The sequence below is a fragment of the Dreissena polymorpha genome, chromosome 14 (assembly GCF_020536995.1).
Source record: "Dreissena polymorpha isolate Duluth1 chromosome 14, UMN_Dpol_1.0, whole genome shotgun sequence".
NCBI lineage: Eukaryota > Metazoa > Mollusca > Bivalvia > Myida > Dreissenidae > Dreissena > Dreissena polymorpha.
In genome coordinates, this window is record NC_068368.1 from 35,203,061 (window position 1) to 35,227,306 (window position 24,246).

At 35.2% G+C, this 24,246-nt stretch overlaps 1 protein-coding gene across 1 annotated transcript in view; it reads right to left on the bottom strand.

Annotated features, from left to right (window-relative positions):
- Positions 1 to 6,339: 6,339 nt before the first annotated feature.
- Positions 6,340 to 24,246, bottom strand: part of LOC127857286 (uncharacterized) — a 95,190-nt gene continuing 77,283 nt past the window's right edge. Inside the window, exons 17-21 of the mRNA XM_052393698.1 lie at positions 16,679 to 16,723; positions 11,489 to 11,598; positions 9,509 to 9,670; positions 8,502 to 8,608; positions 6,340 to 6,457 (exon numbers count right to left, since the gene is read on the bottom strand). Coding sequence (XP_052249658.1) covers positions 6,340 to 6,457; positions 8,502 to 8,608; positions 9,509 to 9,670; positions 11,489 to 11,598; positions 16,679 to 16,723 — 542 coding nt within the window. The remainder of the gene's footprint in view (positions 6,458 to 8,501; positions 8,609 to 9,508; positions 9,671 to 11,488; positions 11,599 to 16,678; positions 16,724 to 24,246) is intronic.

Sequence of the window (24,246 nt, forward strand, 5' to 3'; positions counted from 1 at the left end):
CGAAATGAAATATTTTACGGAATCACACGCCTAGCATATGTCCGATACACCCTGGTCAGGAAATCCCAACTAGATTATGCACATTCTGTGCCATTCACCCGTGCAATTGAAAATAGTACTCCAAATAGATATAACACGTGCGTTGTTTTTGCACCGAGGCGTGTTGTGTGAGTTATTTACAAGCCTTTAACTTAACAGTGGTAAATACTGGCACAGAGCAAGACATCGTTGGACATCGAAGCAAAATGTGTACATATGCATTGCCTTTGCACCATGGTCATGTAATTCCAACTAGATATTGCACATTGCGCGCTATATATACCGCAACATATAACACCAAAAAAGATGCTGCCCATATTCTGTTAATGCCCCGCAGCGTATTGTTGCACTCATTCACATGCCTCAGACTGCATGATGGTTTATACCCGCTCGTGGACAGACACCGTTGCGCGTTTGAGGATAAATAGAACTCAAAATAGATATAGCACTTTCTGTACTATCGAAAAAATCAAGTCCAATTCGATAGAGCACAGGTGGTGTGAATGGTCCGAAATGAAATATTTTACGGAATCACACGCCTAGCATATGTCCGATACACCCTGGTCAGGAAATCCCAACTAGATTATGCACATTCTGTGCCATTCACCCGTGCAATTGAAAATAGTACTCCAAATAGATATAACACGTGCGTTGTTTTTGCACCGAGGCGTGTTGTGTGAGTTATTTACAAGCCTTTTACTTAACAGTGGTAAATACTGGCAGAGAGCAAGACATCGTTGGACATCGAAGCAATATGTGTACATATGCATTGCCTTTGCACCATGGTCATGTAATTCCAACTAGATATTGCACATTGCGCGCTATATATACCGCAACATATAACACCAAAAAAGATGCTGCCCATATTCTGTTAATGCCCCGCAGCGTATTGTTGCACTTATTCACATGCCTCAGACTGCACGATGGTTTATACCCGCTCGTGGACAGACACCGTTGCGCGTTTGAGGATAAATAGAACTCAAAATAGATATAGCACTTTCTGTACTATGGAAACAATCAAGTCCAATCCGATAGAGCACAGGTGATGTGAATGGTCCGAAAGGAAATATTTTACGGAATCACACGCCTAGCATATGTCCGATACACCCTGGTCAGGAAATCCCAACTATATTATGCACATTCTGTGCCATTATAAAAAGTGCCACCATGATCACGTAATTCCAACTAGATATTGCACATTGCGCGCTATATATACCTCAACATATAACACCAAAAAGATGTTGCCCATATTCTGTTAATGCCCCGCAGCGTATTGTTGCACTTATTCACATGCCTTAGACTGCACGATGGTTTATACCCGCTCGTGGACAGACACCGTTGCGCGTTTGAGGATAAATAGAACTCAAAATAGATATAGCACTTTCTGTACTATGGAAACAATCAAGTCCAATCCGATAGAGCACAGGTGGTGTGAATGGTCCGAAATGAAATATTTTACGGAATCACACGCCTAGCATATGTCCGATACACCCTGGTCAGGAAATCCCAACTAGATTATGCACATTCTGTGCCATTCACCCGTGCAATTGAAAATAGTACTCCAAATAGATATTACACGTGCGTTGTTTTTGCGCCAAGGCGTGTTGTGTGAGTTATTTACAAGCCTTTAACTTTACAGTGGTAAATGCTGGCAGAGAGCAAGACATCGTTGGACATCGAAGCAAAATGTGTACATATGCACTGCCTTTGCAGCATGGTCATGTCATTCCAACTAGATATTGCACATTGCGCGCCATATATATAATGCAACATATAACACCAAAAAGATGTTGCCCATATTCTGTTAATGCCCCGCAGCGTATTGTTGCACTCATTCACATGCCTCAGACTGCACGATGGTTTATACCCGCTCGTGGACAGACACCGTTGCGCGTTTGAGGATAAATAGAACTCAAAATAGATATAGCACTTTCTGTACTATGGAAAAAATCAAGTCCAGTCCGATAGAGCACAGGTGGTGTGAATGGTCCGAAATGAAATATTTTACGGAATCACACGCCTAGCATATGTCCGATACACCCTGGTTAGGAAATCCCAACTAGATTATGCACATTCTGTGCCTTTCACCCGTGCAATTGAAAATAGTACTCCAAATAGATATTACACGTGCGTTGTTTTTGTGCCGAGGCGTGTTGTGTGAGTTATTTACAAGCCTTTAACTTTACAGTGGTAAATACTGGCAGAGGGTAAGACATCGTTGCACATCGTTGGTCATGTAACTCCAACTAGATATTGTACATTGCGCTATCGGAAAATATAACACCAAAAGATGTTGCACATATTCTGCTAATGCCCCGTTGTGTATTGTTGCACTCAATCACATGCCTCAGACTTGACAATGGATTATACCCGCTCGGGGACAGACAACGTTGCGCGTTTTAGTATAATTTATACACATATATTGCCATAAAGCTGTTCAATTATTTCCAAAAAGTGCACGATTCATGGTTTCGGCACATATAACTCCAAATAGACATGGCGCATGTGTTGTTTTTGCTCTGAAGCGCATTGTATAGCTCCTTCACATACCTTTAACTTTAACGGAAATCATATCCTTCTGCTAACGTTAACCGGTAATTAAGTGTCCATAGACCGTTTGTACCTGTGGCCTTCTCGACTCGTGTTTGAAGCAAACGCAAAATAGTTCCCGTAATAGATTAAAAACTTGAGATTTAAATTTTTAAACGCATACATATGGTAACTAATTTCATCATAATATCTGATTTTTAATAAGAATCCTTCATCCGTATACAATATCTTTGTAAACAATATTTATTGTATCAATCCTCATTTGATTGACGTGTAATATCTATTGGTACCGTTATTTGTGTCATATCTATATTGAATACAATGACACCCTATATAGTCGGCATCTCTATTCTTCCAGTATTCTCGCGGTATTTCAATAACGACACCCTACTGTTTATTTGTCAGAATTTGTGACGCATTTTCCATTCGCTCTCAGAAAGATTAGTTTTACGTGTGATCATGAGCAATATTCTGGTAAGTTGTCGTAATCCACCAGAAACACATTTATTCACAAATTTAAAGATATTCCGATCTAACTTTTTAGTCTTTTAGCTTTAATTTTTAACGTATTTACACCTCGTCTGCTCGCACTTTACCGATATCCAGAAAGGTTACATATCACTATAATTAGTTTAGGCCTACAACCCAAAAATCCGATACCGTTGGATTTTCGTACCACAATCTTACGTACATGTAAAAAATCTTCCAGATTCGAAATCAACAAAAAACAAGACATTTATAATTGTCTGCATTATTGATCAGATTTTAAGATATTTGTTGGTTTTCCGTTTTTAGAAGCTGTTCTGCCAAGGCAAGAGCTGGGCATCATACAAGCCATTCTATCCAGCAAAACTGACAGTTTTGGTTTACAGAAATCAACAAAGGAGGGATTCCTGAACTATCGAAATTTCCAAGCTATACACACAGTTATTATCTGTGGTGATCTCTATTGGTTCTGTTTGTTTACTTGGATGGAACATGTGTGAACTTTTATAGAACTTTGAAAAGTCTATATATGTCTATCTATAAACGAAAATCAGCTATGGTATAATAAGATCAGATGTGCAAACAATGTCAAAGGGTTGTTAGATTAACAATTTGAAGGCAATTATGCTGAAAAAATATGAAAGTTCCCATGCAAATTTTGTCTGTATATCGACAAGTGTTTGCCGATAATTGTCAAACAAGTAATACAAAACTTACCACAAGTATGTAAAAGCACGATGTACCTGTGATCATTTTTAGTAAGATAGTGTAATTCTAAACAGTAGCATTAAATAGCTTGTTTAGTAAATGCATAATGCAATTAATATGATTTCCGTTCTATTGTGTAATTAATAAATTGGTTGTTACTTGTTAATCCATGATAAATGTTTTATGGCTAGTACAAAACCAGCAATGTTAATTTTGTAAAAGGTAATACAAAAACACCACTTTGTAATTTCATATACGTAAATATTCTTGAAATGTAGGTTGATGACAGTGTTTTAGTTTTACTTATTTTGTAACTATTATTTTTATGTGCAAATAAATGATGTGAAGTGTTTTGTATCTCCACACAATACCACATACCTTTTTATATATGAACTGTGTTATGTGTTATTGATATGTTTAAATAAAAAGATATGGATGATATAACATGATGCATTATAATATTTGCATTCAAATTGTAACTATAGAGCTAAGTGTATGCAGTTTAGACTGTGATTTTAGAATTGCTACAAAATGGCTAGTTTTTTTGTGGCAACAAAATTTAAACTATTCAACAATAGTTTGCGAAAGAAAATTAGAAACCTGCAAGATACCTGTATTTATTAAATATTTTCAATAAGTGGTGTTAACGTTTCCCAACAGTAGAAATCATTCTTCTGATGAAGTCAGTGATATACAGACGAATGCTCCAGGTATGGCTTTCAATACGTAGTGTGTGTCATTTGACAGTCTAAAACTTATTGGATTAAAAAAAAATCCTGTCAAATTTGTCAATCAAAATTGATTTGACACATCACATGATTTTGATTATGTTAAATCAGTGTACTGTTTGCTAAATGCAACTGCTTTAGCAAGCTGTCAAGTTGAATTGAGACATTTGATGAAACAAACTGTTTCCTGGATAGGACCAGTACTTAGTGTCTATATGACGTACCATGACGTCGAAAGTCTACAAGAACTACTCGGTAGAACGAGAAATGTACTTCGACATACAATTTTCACTGACCCTTGAGTGTTAGCTAATCAGAAGACACCTTACGTCTGTTGCTTTTAGAGATATTTGACATTGAACATTATTATTATTATTATTTATACCGAATTATGCGACTATCGACCGCTTGCTCATAGATATTGTGCGTATTTATTAAACATTATTATTATTATAATTTATACCAAATTATGCGACTATCGACCGCTAACTCATAGATATTGTGCGTATTTATTGACCTGGCGTGGCGGAATTAACCTCTGACTTATGCAAGTTATGGTTATCACAAAAAACGACCAACGGGGAGGTTATAATACATTATTTATCCCGTTAATGCTTGGTAACTGTTTGGTTACCGATGGAAATTTCCTACACAGTAATGCGCTGGACGGTCGTAATACTCCGCCCCACATGATCAATAAATACTCACAATATGCTGAATAATTTTAATTTTAAAAAGGTTACAATTGAATCTTCTTCAAATTTGTATATAATCTATTTCAATGCATTAAATACTTGAAACTTCTATGTGATGTTTTTTTTTGCCATTCTGATATTTTTATTCATTTTGTCCTCAATTGAAAAAGAGATTTTAAACATTTATTATGAATAAATCTGAAGGAAAAGCAGCTCAAGAGACTAGTGTTTTGATTGGCTGTTCAGAAAATGTGTACGTAGAAGTACAAACATGTATGTCGAAGTACAAATTGTACTTTGACATACAAATATATACTTCAAAGTGTATTTTATATTTATGTCGACGTACAATTATTGTACTTCGACGTACATTTCTCTTTCTAACTTGTAGGTCTTCTTGACTTTCAACCCAAATGGTACGCCATAGTATGTCTTTAGGGTTATCTAAAGAATGCTCCCACTTAAGGGATCAATACAGAGACCTCCCAGTGACTAAGCCAGTTGGCAGACACCCCATCCACTATACCACAGACACCTAACCAGCTATAATTTCCTGTGGCTAGAAAAAAAATAAGATGCTAGATCTTTAAGCTTGGAACATGTAACTTGTTTTAAGATTGATTTTTTTGGATGCATTACTTAATTATTGCAATAATTATAATATTTTGAGCACAATCATGTCCATATATTTATTAAAAATACATGGTTATCAAAAAAACTTAAAAAGCTTGTGCCCGTAAATTAGGTAGCACCTATAATCATATTTTTTAGACAATTGACTGCCACCATCCTCCATTATCTTACAACACCTTAACAGTATACATTCAAAATAAAAAAGGCAAAAAGAACAGTGGCATTGATAGTGCTGTACTTGCAATAGATTAGCTTATCTGAGAGCACTGTATTGTCTTAACACATTGTTTTAAGCCCCTCCTTGGAAAACTTGGCTGAATGAATGTGCATAAAATATCTTTCCAGATAAGTCTGTGAATGAAGTCCGCACTGGCTAATCAGGTACGACAGTATCTGCTTTTATGTTAAAAGTACGTTGGTTCTCAACTGCACAAGCGGAATGCACAGTCTAATCTTTACGCACATGCATTTAATCCAGTTTTTCCCAAATCAAGGCTCACTTACTTGATTATGCAGTATTTTGCCAAGAAGTCCAGTGGGTCAGACAGCATTCTCACTTCCTGAATGGTGACTGGAGCTTCTGCAACCTTGGATCTCCGCGAGGCAGGAGACGGCTTGCTGATTGGAAAATAAACATATTAACCATTATTGGGTCAGATATGCATTTTGACGCATTTTTAGTCCCATAGAAAATTAAATCAAATAACTGGATTTAAGATTGAAATGCTTCATTTCCAACTCTAAGATGTTGATGAGTAGCAAAATAGCATAAAACCTGAACAGAAAGCACGTTACTTGCAGGCAGTTCTGGTTTTATGCTGGTAGCATATAGCCATATTCACTTAATATCTTAATGATGACATATACATGTTTCGGGGACAGCTGTATGGAAAATAACCATGTTAAGGGACTGCTGAATGGAAAATAAAAATAGGGACTGCTGAATGGAAAACAAGGCTATTGTCACGCAATATGGTCCCCTACCGGCTCCACTATTGTCAGAAATTCCACCATTTTCAGAATTTTTTTTGGTTGCCATAGCAACCACAATTTTTGACATAGGAACAAAATGAAATGACGTGCATAATTTCCATATTGCCATCTATCCATGTTGCAAGTTTCATGAAAAAATATTAAGAACTTATAAAGTTATCCCAGGATCCAGAAAACCACCATTTTCAGCAGTATTTTTAGTCTATATGTTGCCATAGCAACCAGAAGTTTTGATGTAGGAACAAAATGAAATGACGTGCATAATGTCCATATTGTTATTTATCCATGTTTAAAGTTTCATGAAAAAATATGAAGAACTTTTAAAGTTATTGCAGGATCCAGAAAAGTGTGACAGACAGACAGACAGACAGACAGACAGACAGACAGACTGACAGACAGACTCACAGACACACAGAGCGCAAACCATATGTCCCCTCCGGTGAAACGGGTAGGGGACAATGAACATGTTAAGGGACTGCTAAATGGAATTAAATAAACATGTTTAGGGACTGCTGAATGGAATATAAACATGTTAAGGGACTGCTGAATGGAAAATAAACATGTTAAGGGACTGCTGAATGGAAAATAAACATAATAGGAACTGCTAAATGGAAAATAAACAAGTTAGGGATTGCTGAATGGAAAATAAACATGTTAAGGGACTGCTGAATGGAAAATAAACATGTTAGGGACTGCTGAATGGAAAATAAACATGTTAGGAACTGCTGAATGGAAAATAAACATGTTAAGGGACTGCTGAATGGAAAATAAACATGTTAGGGACTGCTGAATGGAAAATAAACATGTTAGGAACTGCTGAATGGAAAATAAACATGTTAGGGATTGCTGAATGGAAAATAAACATGTTAAGGGACTGCTGAATGGAAAATAACCATGTTAAGGGACTGCTGAATGGAAAATGTTGAATCACAAATTAACGCTTAAACAAACCAATAAAGATAAATTAACACGTAAATGGAATACTAAATGGAACACAGACATGTTAAGGGACTGCTGATAATAAATGAACATGTTAAGGGGCAGAAGTTTGAGGCTGGAAAAAACTTTTTTTGACCATGGAAGTCATATTATCTGCATCAAGATACAATAAAATACAGGATTCTTACTATTGGGAAAAAAATTCAAAAAAGGGACATAAAATAAATTGAAATTATAAAAGAGCATTTCAGAATAGCCTAATTGGTAGAGGAAAAGATAAACTAGAAATTTACATCCCAAAGCTTAAACTACGATCTTAACTATCAAGGCATAACAATATAATGAGTAAAGGTAATTAGTAAAACTTGAATTACCTCAGTACAAATCGTACGAGTCGGTACTAGTATTAGTGTTAAAGTAGAAATATCATTAGGTCGCCATGGCATCGAGGATATGGTGTCGGCCAAGTGACTTGGCGGTCACAGATTTAATACCTATTGTGGGAGCTATCTTTAAATCTCCCCATATACACCAAGTACTTGTTCTGCTCAGGAAACAGACTCGACAGCGTTTCAATAAGCTGTTGGCTTTCTATGCAATCAAGCTTATTAAATAGGTTTAAACTAAATATATATGCACAAAAATATAATTATGTAATAAGTGATACTAGATTGATTGCAATATCTCACTTTTAGCATTATTGTCAAAGTAGGGATTAAGCATAACTCACTAGCTGGGTCGTATTTTCGGAGGAGGGGGCAGCTTCTTCTTCTCAGGGGGAAGTTCTGGGGTCACTTCTATCAGCTTCATCTCCTTCTTCACAACCTTTGACTCGTACTGCACAATAATCAGATATAACTGATGTGAGATGCACCCTTAGAAAAAAAGGCTTTTGGCACAACCTTTGACTCGTACTGCACAATAATTATGCATGTGCGTTAAGTATTGTCTCAGATTAGCCATACCAGTCTGCACAGGCTAATCAAGGATTACACTTTCCCCTGTTAAGAGAGTTTTCGTTTAAAGACATCCTCTTATAAGCGGAATTCTAGTCTTGGCAAAGAGTGCTATTAATGATTAGCCTTTACAGACAGCACCTCAAGCAGTTCCCTAAACATAAATCTTTTCCTCATATACAATAAATGTTTGAAGCCATAAACCAAGAGTACATAAATGCCGCAATCACCTTATTGCAAAAAAACCCAGCTCCTGCAAAGACACTAAACAGTGCTTTTTGAATTCATAATACAAACTTTGAAGATGCAAACCAAGGCTACTGTATATACCATCATTATGAATGATACCATAAGTTAACACTAAACATTAAATATATTAATTTTATGCTTTCCGGTGGTTTATAGAGAAATAACAGTGAATTAAAACTGATAATTTCACTGTTTCAAACAGTGAAAATTATCAGTGAAAATTATCGATAATTTTCATTGTTAACTGTGAAATGATGTCATTTCTTGACGAAATGACGTCATTATCCCAGCGAAATTCTTTAGTCAAACTCTTTAACAATTATATAAACTGTTAAAAAAGCATAAAATAAAACGAAGATTTGTTGGATTCGTTGGAATATTGATGTTAATTTACTCGTGATCATAGAAAATATATATTTCACTCGTGACTGCGCCACTTGTGAAAATATCATTATCTATGATCACTCGTGAATTAAAATGGATAATCCACCGAATCCAACAAATATCCTCTATTTGTTGTCCACACTCTTACCCGCTTCTTTTCAGGGATTTCAGGTAACTCTGGGATCTCAATGGGAGGTAACTCTGGTACACTGGGCTCCCGGATAAAGCTTGCCTCCCTTGATGAGTGGAATTCCTCGGAGGGCTGGGGTGTGGGGGTGGTTGCCTTGGATACCGGGGTTGGGGAGGGCTGCTTAGAGAGGGTAGCAAGGGAACACATGAGCTTCGTTCTCGAAAAACTGGGCTTACTGCATATGAGTAAAGTTTTGTCCCATATTAGCATGTGCAGTCCTCACTGGCTATTCAGGGACGACACTTCCAGCTTTTATGGAATAGTGTGTTTAAAGATGCCCCTTCTAAACGAACATTCAGCTTATGCAGAAAGTGTCGTCCCTGATTTGCCTGTACGTACTGCATAGGCTTATCTGGTATGACAGTTTATGCACATGTATTAAGCCCAGTTGTCACAGAACGAGGCTCACAGACGTTAAGTGAAACAAGGATCAAAAAGGTAGATTTTGATGGAAGTGGTTGCAAGCTTGGGAAGGTCATTTGTTCAGCATACATTTCAAGGCTTGAGAAACTATTGTATATGAACATTTTATTATTAGGTATAAAGGTTAAAGGTTCACCTCTGAATTTTGAACTGTCCATCAGGAGTAAAAAACTGTATTGCCATACTTCATGCCTTTCAACTAGCATAATACATGCAAGTCTCCCTCTGGGAAAATGGGGTGTAATGCATGTGTGTAAAGTGTCGTCCAAGATAAGCCTGTGAAGTCTGCACAGGCTAATCAGAAAGGACACTTTTCATAAAACTGGATTTTTGCAAAGAATTGGCTTCCTTTAAAAACCAAATATAAAATAAAAGCAGAAAGTGTCGTCCTGTGATGAGCCTGTGAACAAGCTCATCTGGGATGACACTTTGTACACACATTAAACCCCACTGGGATGACACTTTGTATACACATTAAACCCCACTGGGATGACACTTTGCACACACATTAAATCCCACTTTCAAACATGCTCTTCTGGGGTGACACTGTGCACACACATTAAACCCCACTTTCCAACAAGCTCTTCTGGGATGACACTTTGCACACACATTAAACCCCACTTTCCAACATGCTCTTCTGGGATGACACTTTGCACACACATTAAACCCCACTTTCCAACATGCTCTTCTGGGATGACTCTTTGCACACACATTAAACCCAACTTTCCAACATGCTCTTCTGGGATGACACTTTGCACACACATTAAACCCCACTTTCCAACATGCTCTTCTGGGATGACATTTTGCACACACATTAAACCCCACTTTCCAACATGCTCTTCTGGGATGACACTTTGCACACACATTAAACCCCACTTTCCAACATGCTCTTCTGGGATGACACTTTGCACACACATTAAACCCCACTTTCCAACATGCTCTTCTGGGATGACACTTTGCACACACATTAAACCCCACTTCCCAAGAACTAGGTTCATATCTTAGTATCAAACTTACATTTTCTTTGCCACTATTATGTTATGGCAACATTCATTGAATCCATTGTAGGCCAAGATCACCAAATAATCAGTCATTCTGATTATACAAAGCAAGAACACTGTCTATGCCACATTTGGTTACCATATGGACAAATGTAATGCCTTGGTCACATTACCTAAGCACAGACTACAATATCAAAGTCACCTTTTCTTAGCAACTGTTGTGTTAATGTGACACATCAACTGCATGTTAAGGTCAATATGCCTTAACAACTGTGTTGTAAACAGTTTGAAGCAACGGTTAAGTCAATGACACATAACCTAAGCAACTGTTATGTCCAGGTCACATTACCTAAGCAACTGTTATGTCAGGTCATATTAGTTAAGCAACTGTAATGTCAAGGTCACATTGCCTAAGCAACTGTAATGTCAAGATCACAGTCATAATCTCAGCAAGTTCAATGTCATGGTCACATTATTTCCTTCACAACAATGTCAAGGTCATAATTTTAATTACCTCATCTTCCGTTTGCTCAGGGGGCAGTTCTGGTGTTTTAGGCTTCTTCTCCTTCTTTTCCTTCTTAACAATCTCTTTCTTCTTGGGTGGTGTCACTGAGCGACATGTGTCTAAAGAGATATGCATAATGTCTAAATATCTTGTAAAATCATATACTCTGAGAAAACTGGAAGTCTGCACAAGCTAATAAGGAATGACACTTTCAACTTAAAGGAAATATTTCTTTAAACAATGTCTCTTTAAAACGAATATCATGTCATTGCGGAAAGTTTCGTCCTGTCCCAGATTAGCCTGTGTGGACTGCACAGGCTAATCTGGGACAACGTTACAGTTTATGCACATTCATTAAGCCCCGTTTTCCTACAGAGGCTTCTCTATTGAAACATGAAATTGGCAAAATAAATTAAAATGAAACCCTAGACATTATAACAAGCTTACTGTTGTTTCTTTAATTTACCAATATTTTTTTTATTCACCCACAATACTAGCCTTAAACATTTTTTCTGCAAATACATGGAAGGTAACTAACAATCAACAGTTATCAAATCGAAGACAATTTACAGGACATGTACAAGTAAAATTAAATGCCAAAAAACATGCTTTAATACACAGTAGACATATTCAAATAATGACAAAACCCTATGTTTCTAAAGTGAATTGACAATGTGTAAATAATGGAAATCCACTACAAACTTCACCATTCTCTAACAAACATTCTACTGTGCCACTCAAACCAACTATTATTTTGACAAACAAGAACAAGCATTGCCAAACAGCAAACATGACTTTGTAAAACTAGCAGAATACGTATGCCAATCTTATTCTAACATGGCATTTGTGAACTACGTGCTTCTAGCAATATTTCCCCCCATTTCTTACGACTGGATCCATGTTTATGGGGCGATAAGCTCTGGTAAGTGTTTGCTGCAGAAAATAGATAAAAGATAAAAGTGGACAATGTATTATATGTGTTTGCTGCAGAAAATAGATACAAGATAAAAGTGGACAATGTTGTTATGACAGTTGCATAATAAATATCTCTGTCTATTGTTGATATTACCATTGATTGTTACCGATAACACACAGGCCCCTTGCTGACATCCGGGTCAAGCAGTCATAATAATGGTTACTTCCGTTTTTATAGTTGGTTAGATGAATTTCTTTTCCGAAGTGTTACAAACTTGATACTTTAATATAACTTTAAATACAATTAAACCGCTCGTGTTTTTCATGATCTCTTTAATAAAAAAATACGCTGCTGTCATTAAGGCTAGTTTGGGAGTAAAAAACAAATTAATTAATAATCACCTTTCAATTTAATTCGGCAATCGGCAGACAGGTGTAATAGACTCTATTAGCATCATAAAACTAATTATTTAATTACCACGCTTTCCTTCAGATATGGTAAATATGCGGTAGAAAGATAAATAGTGGTCAGCTAAGAAATATTTATTTACGGGTATTGTCAGTTGTTTTTTTTCATTTGCTAATCTCTTTTTACGACTTAGCGTCCAGTCGATATTTTGTAGGCAGACGACGATATTAACAGTGTATTCAAAGTATACAGTGTCTGCGCATGAATGACCCAATATTATCCGACAGCTCCTCCTGTTCTCACGTTTCATTTGACAACGTCATTTCATGTGTAAGCGAGCTCAATGTTGATTGGCCAGCTACCATGCGCACTACAATAACAATGAGGTCAAGCGATGTCTAATAATCGGGTACAGACCGGGTTTCCGGGTTAACTGTTCGAATTGCGAACACTTTCATTAAAACAAAGAGACAACTATAGAAAACCAGTCTGATATAAATGGCGGATGTTTTCAATGAAATTTTATTAGAATTTCGCATTTTCACAAATAAGAATTTTATCAAGCCAAATTCTCAATATTTTCGCAAATGACTCAAATGGCGAACGACAGCACGACCCTGTTGCACCCCTTTGATGTAATGGTGTAGTTCAAAATGGCTGCCGCGAAGCGAATAACAGCGATTTAGTTGAAAATTTGCACAGGAAAAATGTTGTTCTGCTCTAAACTCGTATATTATACGCACCCCCAACTTGAAGAAAAAATCGGCAGGTAAAAAAGTGCGTATTATATTCGTAGATTTCAGTATTATACTTGACTTATTAACTAACGGGGTTTGTCTAAAATTTTGAACAGAATTTCAACCAATAAACCAACTTGTCATAAAACTGTTTACTTACTGGAGGTATTTGTTTCGTCATATGTTTGATTATCCACTCATAAGAGAGTTGCTTTCCATACTTAAGTTCGAGTATTTGAACTTATAGATTATTTTTACTGGTCATTTCTATGTTGCTTTCCAGACGTTATTGTGAGTATATAAATTATAGATTATTTTTACTGGTCATTTCTATGTTGCTTTCCAGACTTTATTTTGAGAATATAAAATTATAGATTATTTTTACTGGTCATTTCTATGTTGCTTTCCAGACCTTAGTTTGAGTATATAAAATTATAGATTATTTTTACTGGTCATTTCTATGTTGCTTTCCGTACTTTACTTTGAGTATATAAAATTATAGATTATTTTTACTGGTTATTTCTATGTTGCTTTCCGTACTTTACTTTGAGTATATAAAATTATAGATTATTTTTACTGGTTATTTGTATGTTGCTTTCCAGACTTTATTTTGAGTATATAAAATTATAGATTATTTCTACTGGTCATTTCTATGTTGCTTTCCAGACCTTAGTTTGAGTATGTAAAATTATAGATTATTTTTACTGGTCATTTCTATGTTGCTTTCCGTACTTTACTTTGAGTATATAAAATTATAGATTATTTTTACTGGTTATTTCTATGTTGCTTTCCGTACTTTATTTTGAGTATATAAAATTATAGATTATTTTTACTGGTTATTTGTATGTTGCTTTCCAGACTTTATTTTGAGTATATAAAATTATAGATTATTTCTACTGGTCATTTCTATGTTGCTTTCCATACTTAATTTCAAGTATATAAAATTATAGATTATTTTTACTGGTCATTTCTATGTTGCTTTCCAGACTTTATTTTGAGTATATAAAATTATAGATTATTTTAACTGGTCATTTCTATGTTTCTTTCCAGACTTTATTTTGAGTATATAAAATTATAGATTATTTTACTGGTCATTTCTATGTTGCTTTCCAGACTTTACTTTGAGTATATAAAATTATAGATTATTTTTACTGGTCATTTCTTTGTTGCTTTCCAGACTTTAGTTTGAGTATATAAAATTATAGATTATTTTTACTGGTCATTTCTATGTTGCTTTCCAGACTTTAGTTTGAGTATATAAAATTATAGATTATTTTTACTGATCATTTTAATGTTGCTTTCCATACTTTATTCCGAGTATATAAAATTATAGATTATTTTTACTGGCAAATTTTACTTGATATAGTAGAAAACACAATATAGGTTACCAATCATCAAATTGAATGTTCAAGTCTAAGGTTTTCTTCATTGTTTTTTTTCAATGCATAAATTATTACTAGCAATTATTGTTAAGCAAACTCAAATTACGTTAACAAACTAAAATGCAAAGGCCTCTTTCTTGAATACTTTATGTAACACTGATAAAATTAATTATTTTCTTGGTTCAAATACAACACTGGAATATTTGAACGTTCATTTGATCTATTTAGTAACTTAGCTAAATAGTAACAAGCATTTAAATACCATGCTGTAATATGATCAAACACAAATTCAAATAATAAGTACAGCTATACAATCCACATTTTATTCCCCACATGGCAATATTTTAGACCAAGTACACGGTCAATTCGAAAAACAAACTTATCATTTTAAAATAATTTTGCTCCTAATTTGGATCAGTTTTGCCTATTTATTATGCTTGAAATACATGCAGTCACAAGGAAATGTTAAATATTTGTTGTTACAATTTGCACAAGCCATGCAGACATTGGGTTAACAAATATTACTTATAGGCCAAAGAAGGAGATCTTGGTACCACAAACTAGTTGTTGAAATAATAAATAATAAAAAAATGCTGTCATTGAAAGTACAAATTTTCCCGTAGTATGTTTCTGGCACAAAAGAATATTCTTGACCTTCAATTGTCCCTTCACTATTTATAGCAGAATAAGAGCAGCAATTTGGATACAACCAAGAGAATCTCAGATCATTCATAAAGACAAGCTTTCCTAAAGAAATGAACCATGCTCCGGGAAAATGGGGCTTAATGCATGTGTGTAAAGTGTTGTCCTAGAAATGCCCGGGACTATCAGGGACAACACTGTCCACTTTCTTGGATTTTTTTGTTTTAAGGAGGTCTTTTCTCAACAACACACCATTCTAGTCAGCAAGTGATGCTTCTTATTTCAGATATACCTGTGGAGACTGCATTGGCTATTTATTCTGGGACGACACTTTATGCACTTGCATTAAGCCCTGTTTTCCTAGAGCAAGGCCCTATGTCATTATTGACACAGCATGGTTCACCAGAATGGGTAAAATGACAGAAGTTCTTGATGTGTAAGAAATATGCATGATTAAGATTGTAATAATAACTTATTTATTTTTGCAAAATAAAGTGTACAAGCATTCAGAAAGATAGTATGAAATAAATATTAAAACAAGTTATGAACAATACAAAGTCATAACTTATAACACTAAGAATGCAAGCATTGCAAGAACGAAATCTGGGGTTATAAAAACATCCAATACAGGTGTTGAAGGTATCGCAAGATAAAAAGGTACTGTATTGTCATGTAAAAATGCACTTATTTTCAATATCTTATCAAATTGATGGACGTTAAGTTTGTAATGTATGTTTCTGTTGTTGTTGATTAAATGCATATTTTAGAATGCTGAAATGTTTGCACTTCAAACTTATCCTGAAGAATAAACATGTGTGTTTTTTTTTTATTTTCACCCTTTCCCCCATAAGACGCAAAGAAAAAAAGCTTTTGCAACCAACATAAACCAGAACAACCTGCGAGTAACTCACAGTCTGTTCAGGTTTTATGTTGTTTGCTGCTTACTAGTATCTAGGGGTTGGAAATGAAGCCTTTAAAACCTGAATCTAGTAAGAAAGGTATTTAATTAAATGTAACTTTCCAAGGACTACAAATGCATCTAAATATGACTCTAAGTGGTAAATGGTTAAAAGAGGATACAAATTAAGTTCATTTATGAGATCAAGGGCCTCACCTGGTGATTTCACCTGTAGATTTTGCTGTGGTGTCGGCTCTCTCTCTGAAACAGAGACGAGAAAATGACAATGAGGGAAATATTAATTGTGTCATATCAGCCTTGTTCTGGGAAAACTGGGCTTAATGCACGTGTGCAAAGTGTTGTCCCAGATTAGGCTGTGCAGTCTTAACAGGCTCACCAAGAACAACATTTTCAGTCTAAACTGGATTTTTGATAAGCAGAGACTTTTTTAAAATTCATTTTAAAGCATATATGGAAAACATACGTGTTTTTCATTTGCAAACAATGGTTCTAATAAAGTATATAGACAATATTCCTTATAATGTTTTAAGCAGAGACTTCCATAAAACGAAATAAAAACATCACAGCGGAAAGTGTTATCACTGATAAGCCTGTGCACAATGCACAGGCTAATCTGGACGACACTCTATGTACATGCATTAAGCCCAGTTTTTCCAGAACAGGGCTCATACAGACTTTGAATATTCACAGGTTAGTCATGGTCCTTAAGAAAAGATCTTGAATCAAACAAGGAACAGGGTGATGCCCCAAAGGGGCAGGGTGGAAAGCCAGAACAGTCTGGTAGTATTTTCTAATAATTAAACTAATCTAGTAATGCTATCTGTATATTTACTTTAATAATTTTTTTCCCCACAGTAAATTCATTTCCCATTTAAAATTTGCAAAAAATATACTAAATTTACATAGATTCCAACATATGCATTTTTTATTAACCTCAGAAGACAAAGAGGGGAGAATTTAAAAGGATCACTGCTGCCCTACAGCAGCCTGCATTAAATTTTGCGCTCTAGATTTTTCCCTAGATGGTTTTGTCATATATAAAAAAATCTGATCTGAGAATAATATGCTGTTCAAATTAAATAATAGTAAATAAACACATTTTCATAAAATAATTCATTTTAAAAAGCATACTTTTTACTTAAACTGAAAATTATAAGAATTACTTGGTTAAATATAGGCCTAGTAATTATTGAATGGCCTATTAATTGATTACCGGTTACAATTTATTATAAATCATAATGATGCTTAAATCTGAACTAGAATGACAAACATTTTTAACAACTTAAACATGACATTAACTGCTGACATAAAAAGAATAAAATGATCATTTTACAAGTATCATCTTACAATTGAAGAACAATTTAGTCACAAGCCATGATAATTACAGCATATTAAAATATAATTACAAACTTACCGTATAAGTCAAATCATGGAAGAATCAAAATAATGTTCACATTGTTATTGTTTATTTAACAATAAACAAATTTTGGCATTCTAATTGCCCCGATGGTTCAATTTATTTTGCACAAGCACTTGTATGTGTTGTTAATGTGTCAATTTACAATATTAAAATTATTTAGATTTTTACATGAATGACAAATATTTTAGCAATCGAAACAAGAACTTTATTTTTACCATGTTTCCATCAGGATTGGGTCAACTGTTGTTATTGTTTATCAGGTATATTAAAAATTATACATGTACTTAGTATATTATAAAGAAACAATTATTATTATGCTGATTATTATCTATATATAGTATATGCAGGAACATAAAATTCAAGGAACATCAGTGTTTCCTATATTAAATCTTAAAACATATTAAGTGATTCAAGTCCATATCTTGTCCTTCATGTTTTCTCATCCCGTAAGTAATCAATAGAATCCATAATTTTATGACTTGCAAACCCATCTCTGATATCTTTAATGAAAGCAGCAAGGGGTTTTCAAGAGAATTTTATTGTGATTTTTATATTTTTCTGTATTAAATTGCAGACTTTTTTATGTGATTAAGACATCTTTATGTGAACAGGCAATTATATTCTATTGATTAAGAATCATTCTATGCATTGATTGCATAAGCTTGTATGAGAACATCAATCAGTTTCTTTCAAACTAAAGCTTTAAACAGTAATAAAGAATACCCCCTGAAGCCCAATGTTGTATTAGTAACATGTTTCAAGTTGGGACAATATGAAAATTCAAACTTGAAAAGGAGGCATAACTTTCGGTAAGCAATATTGAACGAAGGATAACAAGACTATTGCCAAGCAATATAATCCCCTACCGGCTCCACCATTGTCAGAAATTCCACCATTGTCGTAATTTTTATCCCCACGTTTTTTTAGGAGAAAAAGTGGGGATATTGTATTGATCTCCGTCTGTCTGTCCGTCCGTCCTGGCCACTATCTCCTCCTACACTATTAGCACTAGAACCTTGAAACTTACAAACATTGTAGCTATGAGCATATGTGCAACCCTGCACTATTTGGAATTTTGATCTGACCCCTGGGTCAAAAGTTATGGGGGTTGGGGTGGGGACAGGTCAGAGATTTTCACTCATTTTTTTAGGTAATTTTTCATTAACTTCTTCATTTCTACATGGATTTACTTCAAATTGATACTGAACCTCTCTTATGACAATACGGTCAATCTCAACTATGCATGGCCCCATTACCAACCCTGGGGCGCCGACAACATAGACCACACCCACCCAAAATCGCCTTTTACTATAATTTCTTCATTTCTACACAGCTTCACTTCAAATTGATACTGAACCTCTCTTATGACAATACAGTCAATCTCAAGTATGCATGGCCCCATTACCAGCCCTGGGGTGCCCCGCCCACATAGACCACACCCACCCAAAATTGCCTTTAAATGTAATTTCTTCATTTCTACACCGATTCACTTCAAATTGATACTGAACTTCTCTTATGACAATACGGTCAATCTCAACTATGCATGGCCCCATTACCAACCCTGGGGCATCCACCCACAGACCACACCCACCCAAAATTGCCTTTTACTATAACTTCTTTATTTCTACACCGACTCACTTCTAATTGATACTGCATGAACTTCTTTAATGACAATACAGTCAATCTCAACTATGCATGGACCCATTACCAACCCTGGGGCGCCCCTGGGTCAAACATGCGACGTGGAGATACGCGTCGGCCTCTGCCGCGCCATTTCTAGTTTTGTTTTGTTGCCATAGCAACCAGAATTTTTGACTTAGGAAAAACAAAACGTGCGTAATGTCCATATTACCATCTATCCATGTTTCAAGTTTCATGAAAAAATATAAAGAACTTTAAAAGTTATCGCAGGATCCAGAAAACCACCATTTTCAGCAGTATTTTTAGTCTATTTGTTGCCATAGTAACCAGAATTTTTGACATAGGAACAAAATTAAATGACGTGCATAATGTCCATATTGCCATCAATCCATGTCTCAAGTCTCATGAAAAAATATTTAGTACTTTTAAAGTGATCCCATTATCCAGAAAAGTGTGACTTACTGACGGACTGACAGAAAGATAGAGCGCAAACCATAAGTCCCCTCCGGTGAAACCGGTAGGGGACAATAAATTGCACATTATGTGCATTTGATAACATATCAAGCATGCAATGTTGAATGTTGTGTTGTAGTATTTCATTGGACAAGTTATTGTCTGTCCACACATAACGTGATTCAAGTATTCCCGCTCTACTTTCTAGCATGGGATACAAGAATAATTGGGCTCGATTTGTCATTGTAGGCTCGGGTACTACTTAGATGTACCCCGGGTACGGAAAACATACTGAAATGTACCCCGGAGTTGTTACACTAAATTGGTCATTGTTGTCTAATTTTTGAATTAATAATGTTCATATTTATGTCAATATTTTGTTAAATGAACTCTATATTATCGAAACTTCTACTTAAATAAAGGAGGTTGAGGCAGGTTTTGTTCAAAGAGAATTTTGTTTCGTATTCAGTAGCGCGTTTTACGACATGGGATTTTTGGCGGGAATAAACCTCAGGTGAGTATGTGTCAGTATATTTTTCGTACCCAGGGTATATTTTAGTATACTTAAAGAGTACCCAGGGTACATTTAAGCAATACCCGGACTAAAAATGACTAATTGAGCAATAGTTTGAGGGATATGAGAATAGTCCGAGGGGTGCAAGAATAATCTAAGGGGTATAAGAATAGTCTAAGGGGTGCAAGAATAATCTAAGGGGTATAAGAATAGTCCAAGGGTTGATAGAAAAGTCAACTTAAGAACCACGCATAAACATTTGTAAAGGGAAAAATATTTAATAGCACATCATTTATTAGAGATTATTTTATTTTTTAAATATACCCTCTTCAAGTAAGTGTGTAAAATTTATAAATACTAATTTACACGTTTAATGTGTGAATAACTACCGCAAAAGTGTGTGTGTGTGCAGCGTGTGCCGGTGTGTGTACATGTAAAATGTGTTTCTAAACTAACATCATACATTTTCCAATCCTAATTAAGAACTAACGTCAGGTGAGTGAAAACAATATTATGCAACAAACAGAGATTAGTGAAATTATTATTTCGGTGTTTTTACACACAAAAAGTGCTTTATGATTTTTTACTCATCCAGCACCCGATTGTATAAACGCTGGTTAAAGTTACCGCTCGGTAACATTCAAACCTTGGTAAGTTTGCAGTTATTCAGGTATAGTAACCTTCAAGGTAACTCGATTGTATAAACACAATATACCGCAAAGTAACCTAACCGCGCATAGTGGAATTTAACCACCGGGAACTTTAACCAAAACATTCCCACAATGCATTTTTTAATGACGTAATTTTCGCGCGATGTGTCACGCTTATAAACAGCGACATGTATTTTTTTATCAACTTCATTTACAAATGAATTCAAAATAAAATAAAGTGTAAATTTTAACTATGAGTTCATCAAAATGACCAGGGACAAATTGATAATGATGTCGTGATTTGCATCATTTAGCGGAATCCCTGGTGCTTCCAAACTGCAAGAGAGTGCTTACAAAGACGTCTATTCTTCTAGTTGTTCTAGATGTAACATAAAAATTATACATGGTCGTCGTAACATGCTAGACTATTCTTCTAATTTGGCTTATATGTTTACAATAAACTTTTCTTGTACAATAAGGGAATTTACCATAGACAAATAAAACATTGTTCAAGTTTAAATATATCCTTGTATGCAGAAATCTGCAAATGCAACCGAGTTCACCAACGGCTATTATTTGTGTCGTGTTCTGAGAAAACTGGACAATATGCATATGCGTAAAATGTCGTCCCAGATTAGCTTGTTAAGTTCGCACAGGCTAATCAGGGACGACACTTTCCGCCAAAAATTGATTTTTGCTAAGAAGGGACTTCATTTTAACAAAAAATGTCATAAAAGCGGAAAGTGTCGTCCCTGATTAGCCTGTGCGAACTGCACAGGCTAATATGGGACGACACTTAAGGCACATGCATTATGCCCATTTTTCTTAGAACACGACACTTTTGATAAACTGCTCCGGTTCATTTTAACAGCAGTAATGTACATAGAGTACATGACATAGCGTGTGATGAGAAGAAAGTTTATTGAGTTCTCATTTGAATATTATGATATGATGGCATAAGGGTCTTTATTTAACTACGCTAAAATAATTATCAAAGACATAGATGCAAACTCGTCAATTATTGAATTAAATGGATTATTTATGGATTTTAAAGGATTATTAAAGGTAAGATACTAGTTCGAACGTGTTTTGTTTTTTGTTTGTACTTTTGTTGTTCACTGTTCTCGGAGAAATGATTTTAACATGGGCGCCATTGATGCATCGGAACACACACGGTATACCCATAACAGAATATAAGAGACATGTTCTGTGCGTCCTTAAATTCGTCGTCCGAAGTTGGAAATCGTATTGCCCTGTAAATTAAGTCAAATAAAGTGTCAGTCGCTGCAATTTGTTGTTTACTCGTCGAATTTGTGAAGGTCGTCGATGGTTAGCTTTTATAATGTCGCGTGCCGCGGCCATTTTGTGTAAGTTACCTCTCGGTTACTTGTACTTACCCACCTAGGGAAGCTGGGTATGTTTTAACTGGGTTTTAACCGATCAGTATAGCTAACCAAATTTTATACAAACGCTTACCGACCAGTAACCAACATGATACCGACTTTTAACCGCCGGTATGTGGTTAACCGCCGATTTAACTGTTTATACAATCGGGTGCTGGAGTATATAACAAACTGATTTCAATTAAAGCACACCTGTAATTGTGTATGTGCGTGACACCACAGTGCTACTTCCACTGCCAACTCTTCGCACTTTATTTCCGAACTCAAAACCGAGCTTGTCTCGGGTTGAATATTTAGTGGAGTCTCTCCTATAGCCAAAATGCTCCTCATGGGGTGATTTCACTGACAAAATCTTAATTGTTTCTTCGATAGTGCCCTCCGCCTGCAATCCCCCTATTCCCCCATAACTGGTTGTCTGGGAGAGGAAGCTGTTGCCGCGTGAAAGTTGGGAAACCGTGAAACTCTGTTGCCGGGACAATGAGTTGTAATCTTTGGGCACAGAATTTGCCATTTTGTAATAATGTTATATTCAAAAGATACTTATATTTAAAAGAAAAGCACACATGCTGCACTGTTGAATTAAGTAATTCCTTTCACTGTTTTTAACTTGATTTATTTCTTCCAAAACCATGTGTTAAAATAATCCTCTCGCTGGTTTTGATTCATTATATAATTTTCTTCAAATTCACTTGTTCCAGTTAATTCATTTTCATCATCAAACCTTCAATATCAAACACTTAAATAACCTTTTTTTATTTCACTTAGTCTTTGATATAATTTTAAATTAAGATATAGTAAAAAAAACTTCATTTTTTTACAATTAAATTGTTCAGTCATTCAAAGATTTTAAAATCATGTACTTTTATCAATTACACTGTAAAGCAAATCTGATTAAAACCATTTTACATCAAATCCACATATAACAAATTTTAAAAGATGGATTTTTTTTTAAATTGAAGTTCTTATCATTTTAACTATGGTCAAATCAAACTAAACTTTAAATGCCACAAACAAATCAAGATATATTAACTTTAATGCCTTAAAATCCCTTCTCATGCATTTATCCATGTTTCTTATCAGTCCCTCGTCAATACAATGAAAGATCCATCACAGAATTCACCATGTTTTAACTCTACATGGAATGCTAACAAAACTACTTTGTCCACTACATAACTGATACCCCCGTATGAATACCCCAGTTTTAATTTAACACTATTACCATCAGGGTAGGAAAATGCCCATACATATTATTTCCCATATAGCATGACCAATCAAATCCATACAGGTATTATAGCAGTAAAGGCAATCTTGACATATCATTTCAAAATCTGTCTACAATCAAATCATCAACCGACGCTGCAGTTTGTATTGTCTTCCAGGGTTTTTAATTGTAATCAAGTAAGTCATTCAATCGCTCTGATTCTTTTGTGTGGACCAGTGGCAGACATTATGGCGATGACGTGAATATAGAATGAGCAATTATTTCATCAAATTTGTCAACTCATCACCTAATTTTAATGAGATATGGACAATATATTGGAATGGTTTTAAATGGTTTTAAATTCTTGTAAATACATGACACAGATTGAATGGTTCTGATTTTGTTTGTTTAAAATATGAGCCACGCTCGGGAATATGGGGGCTAAATGCATGTGTGTAATGTTGTCACAGATTAGCCTGTG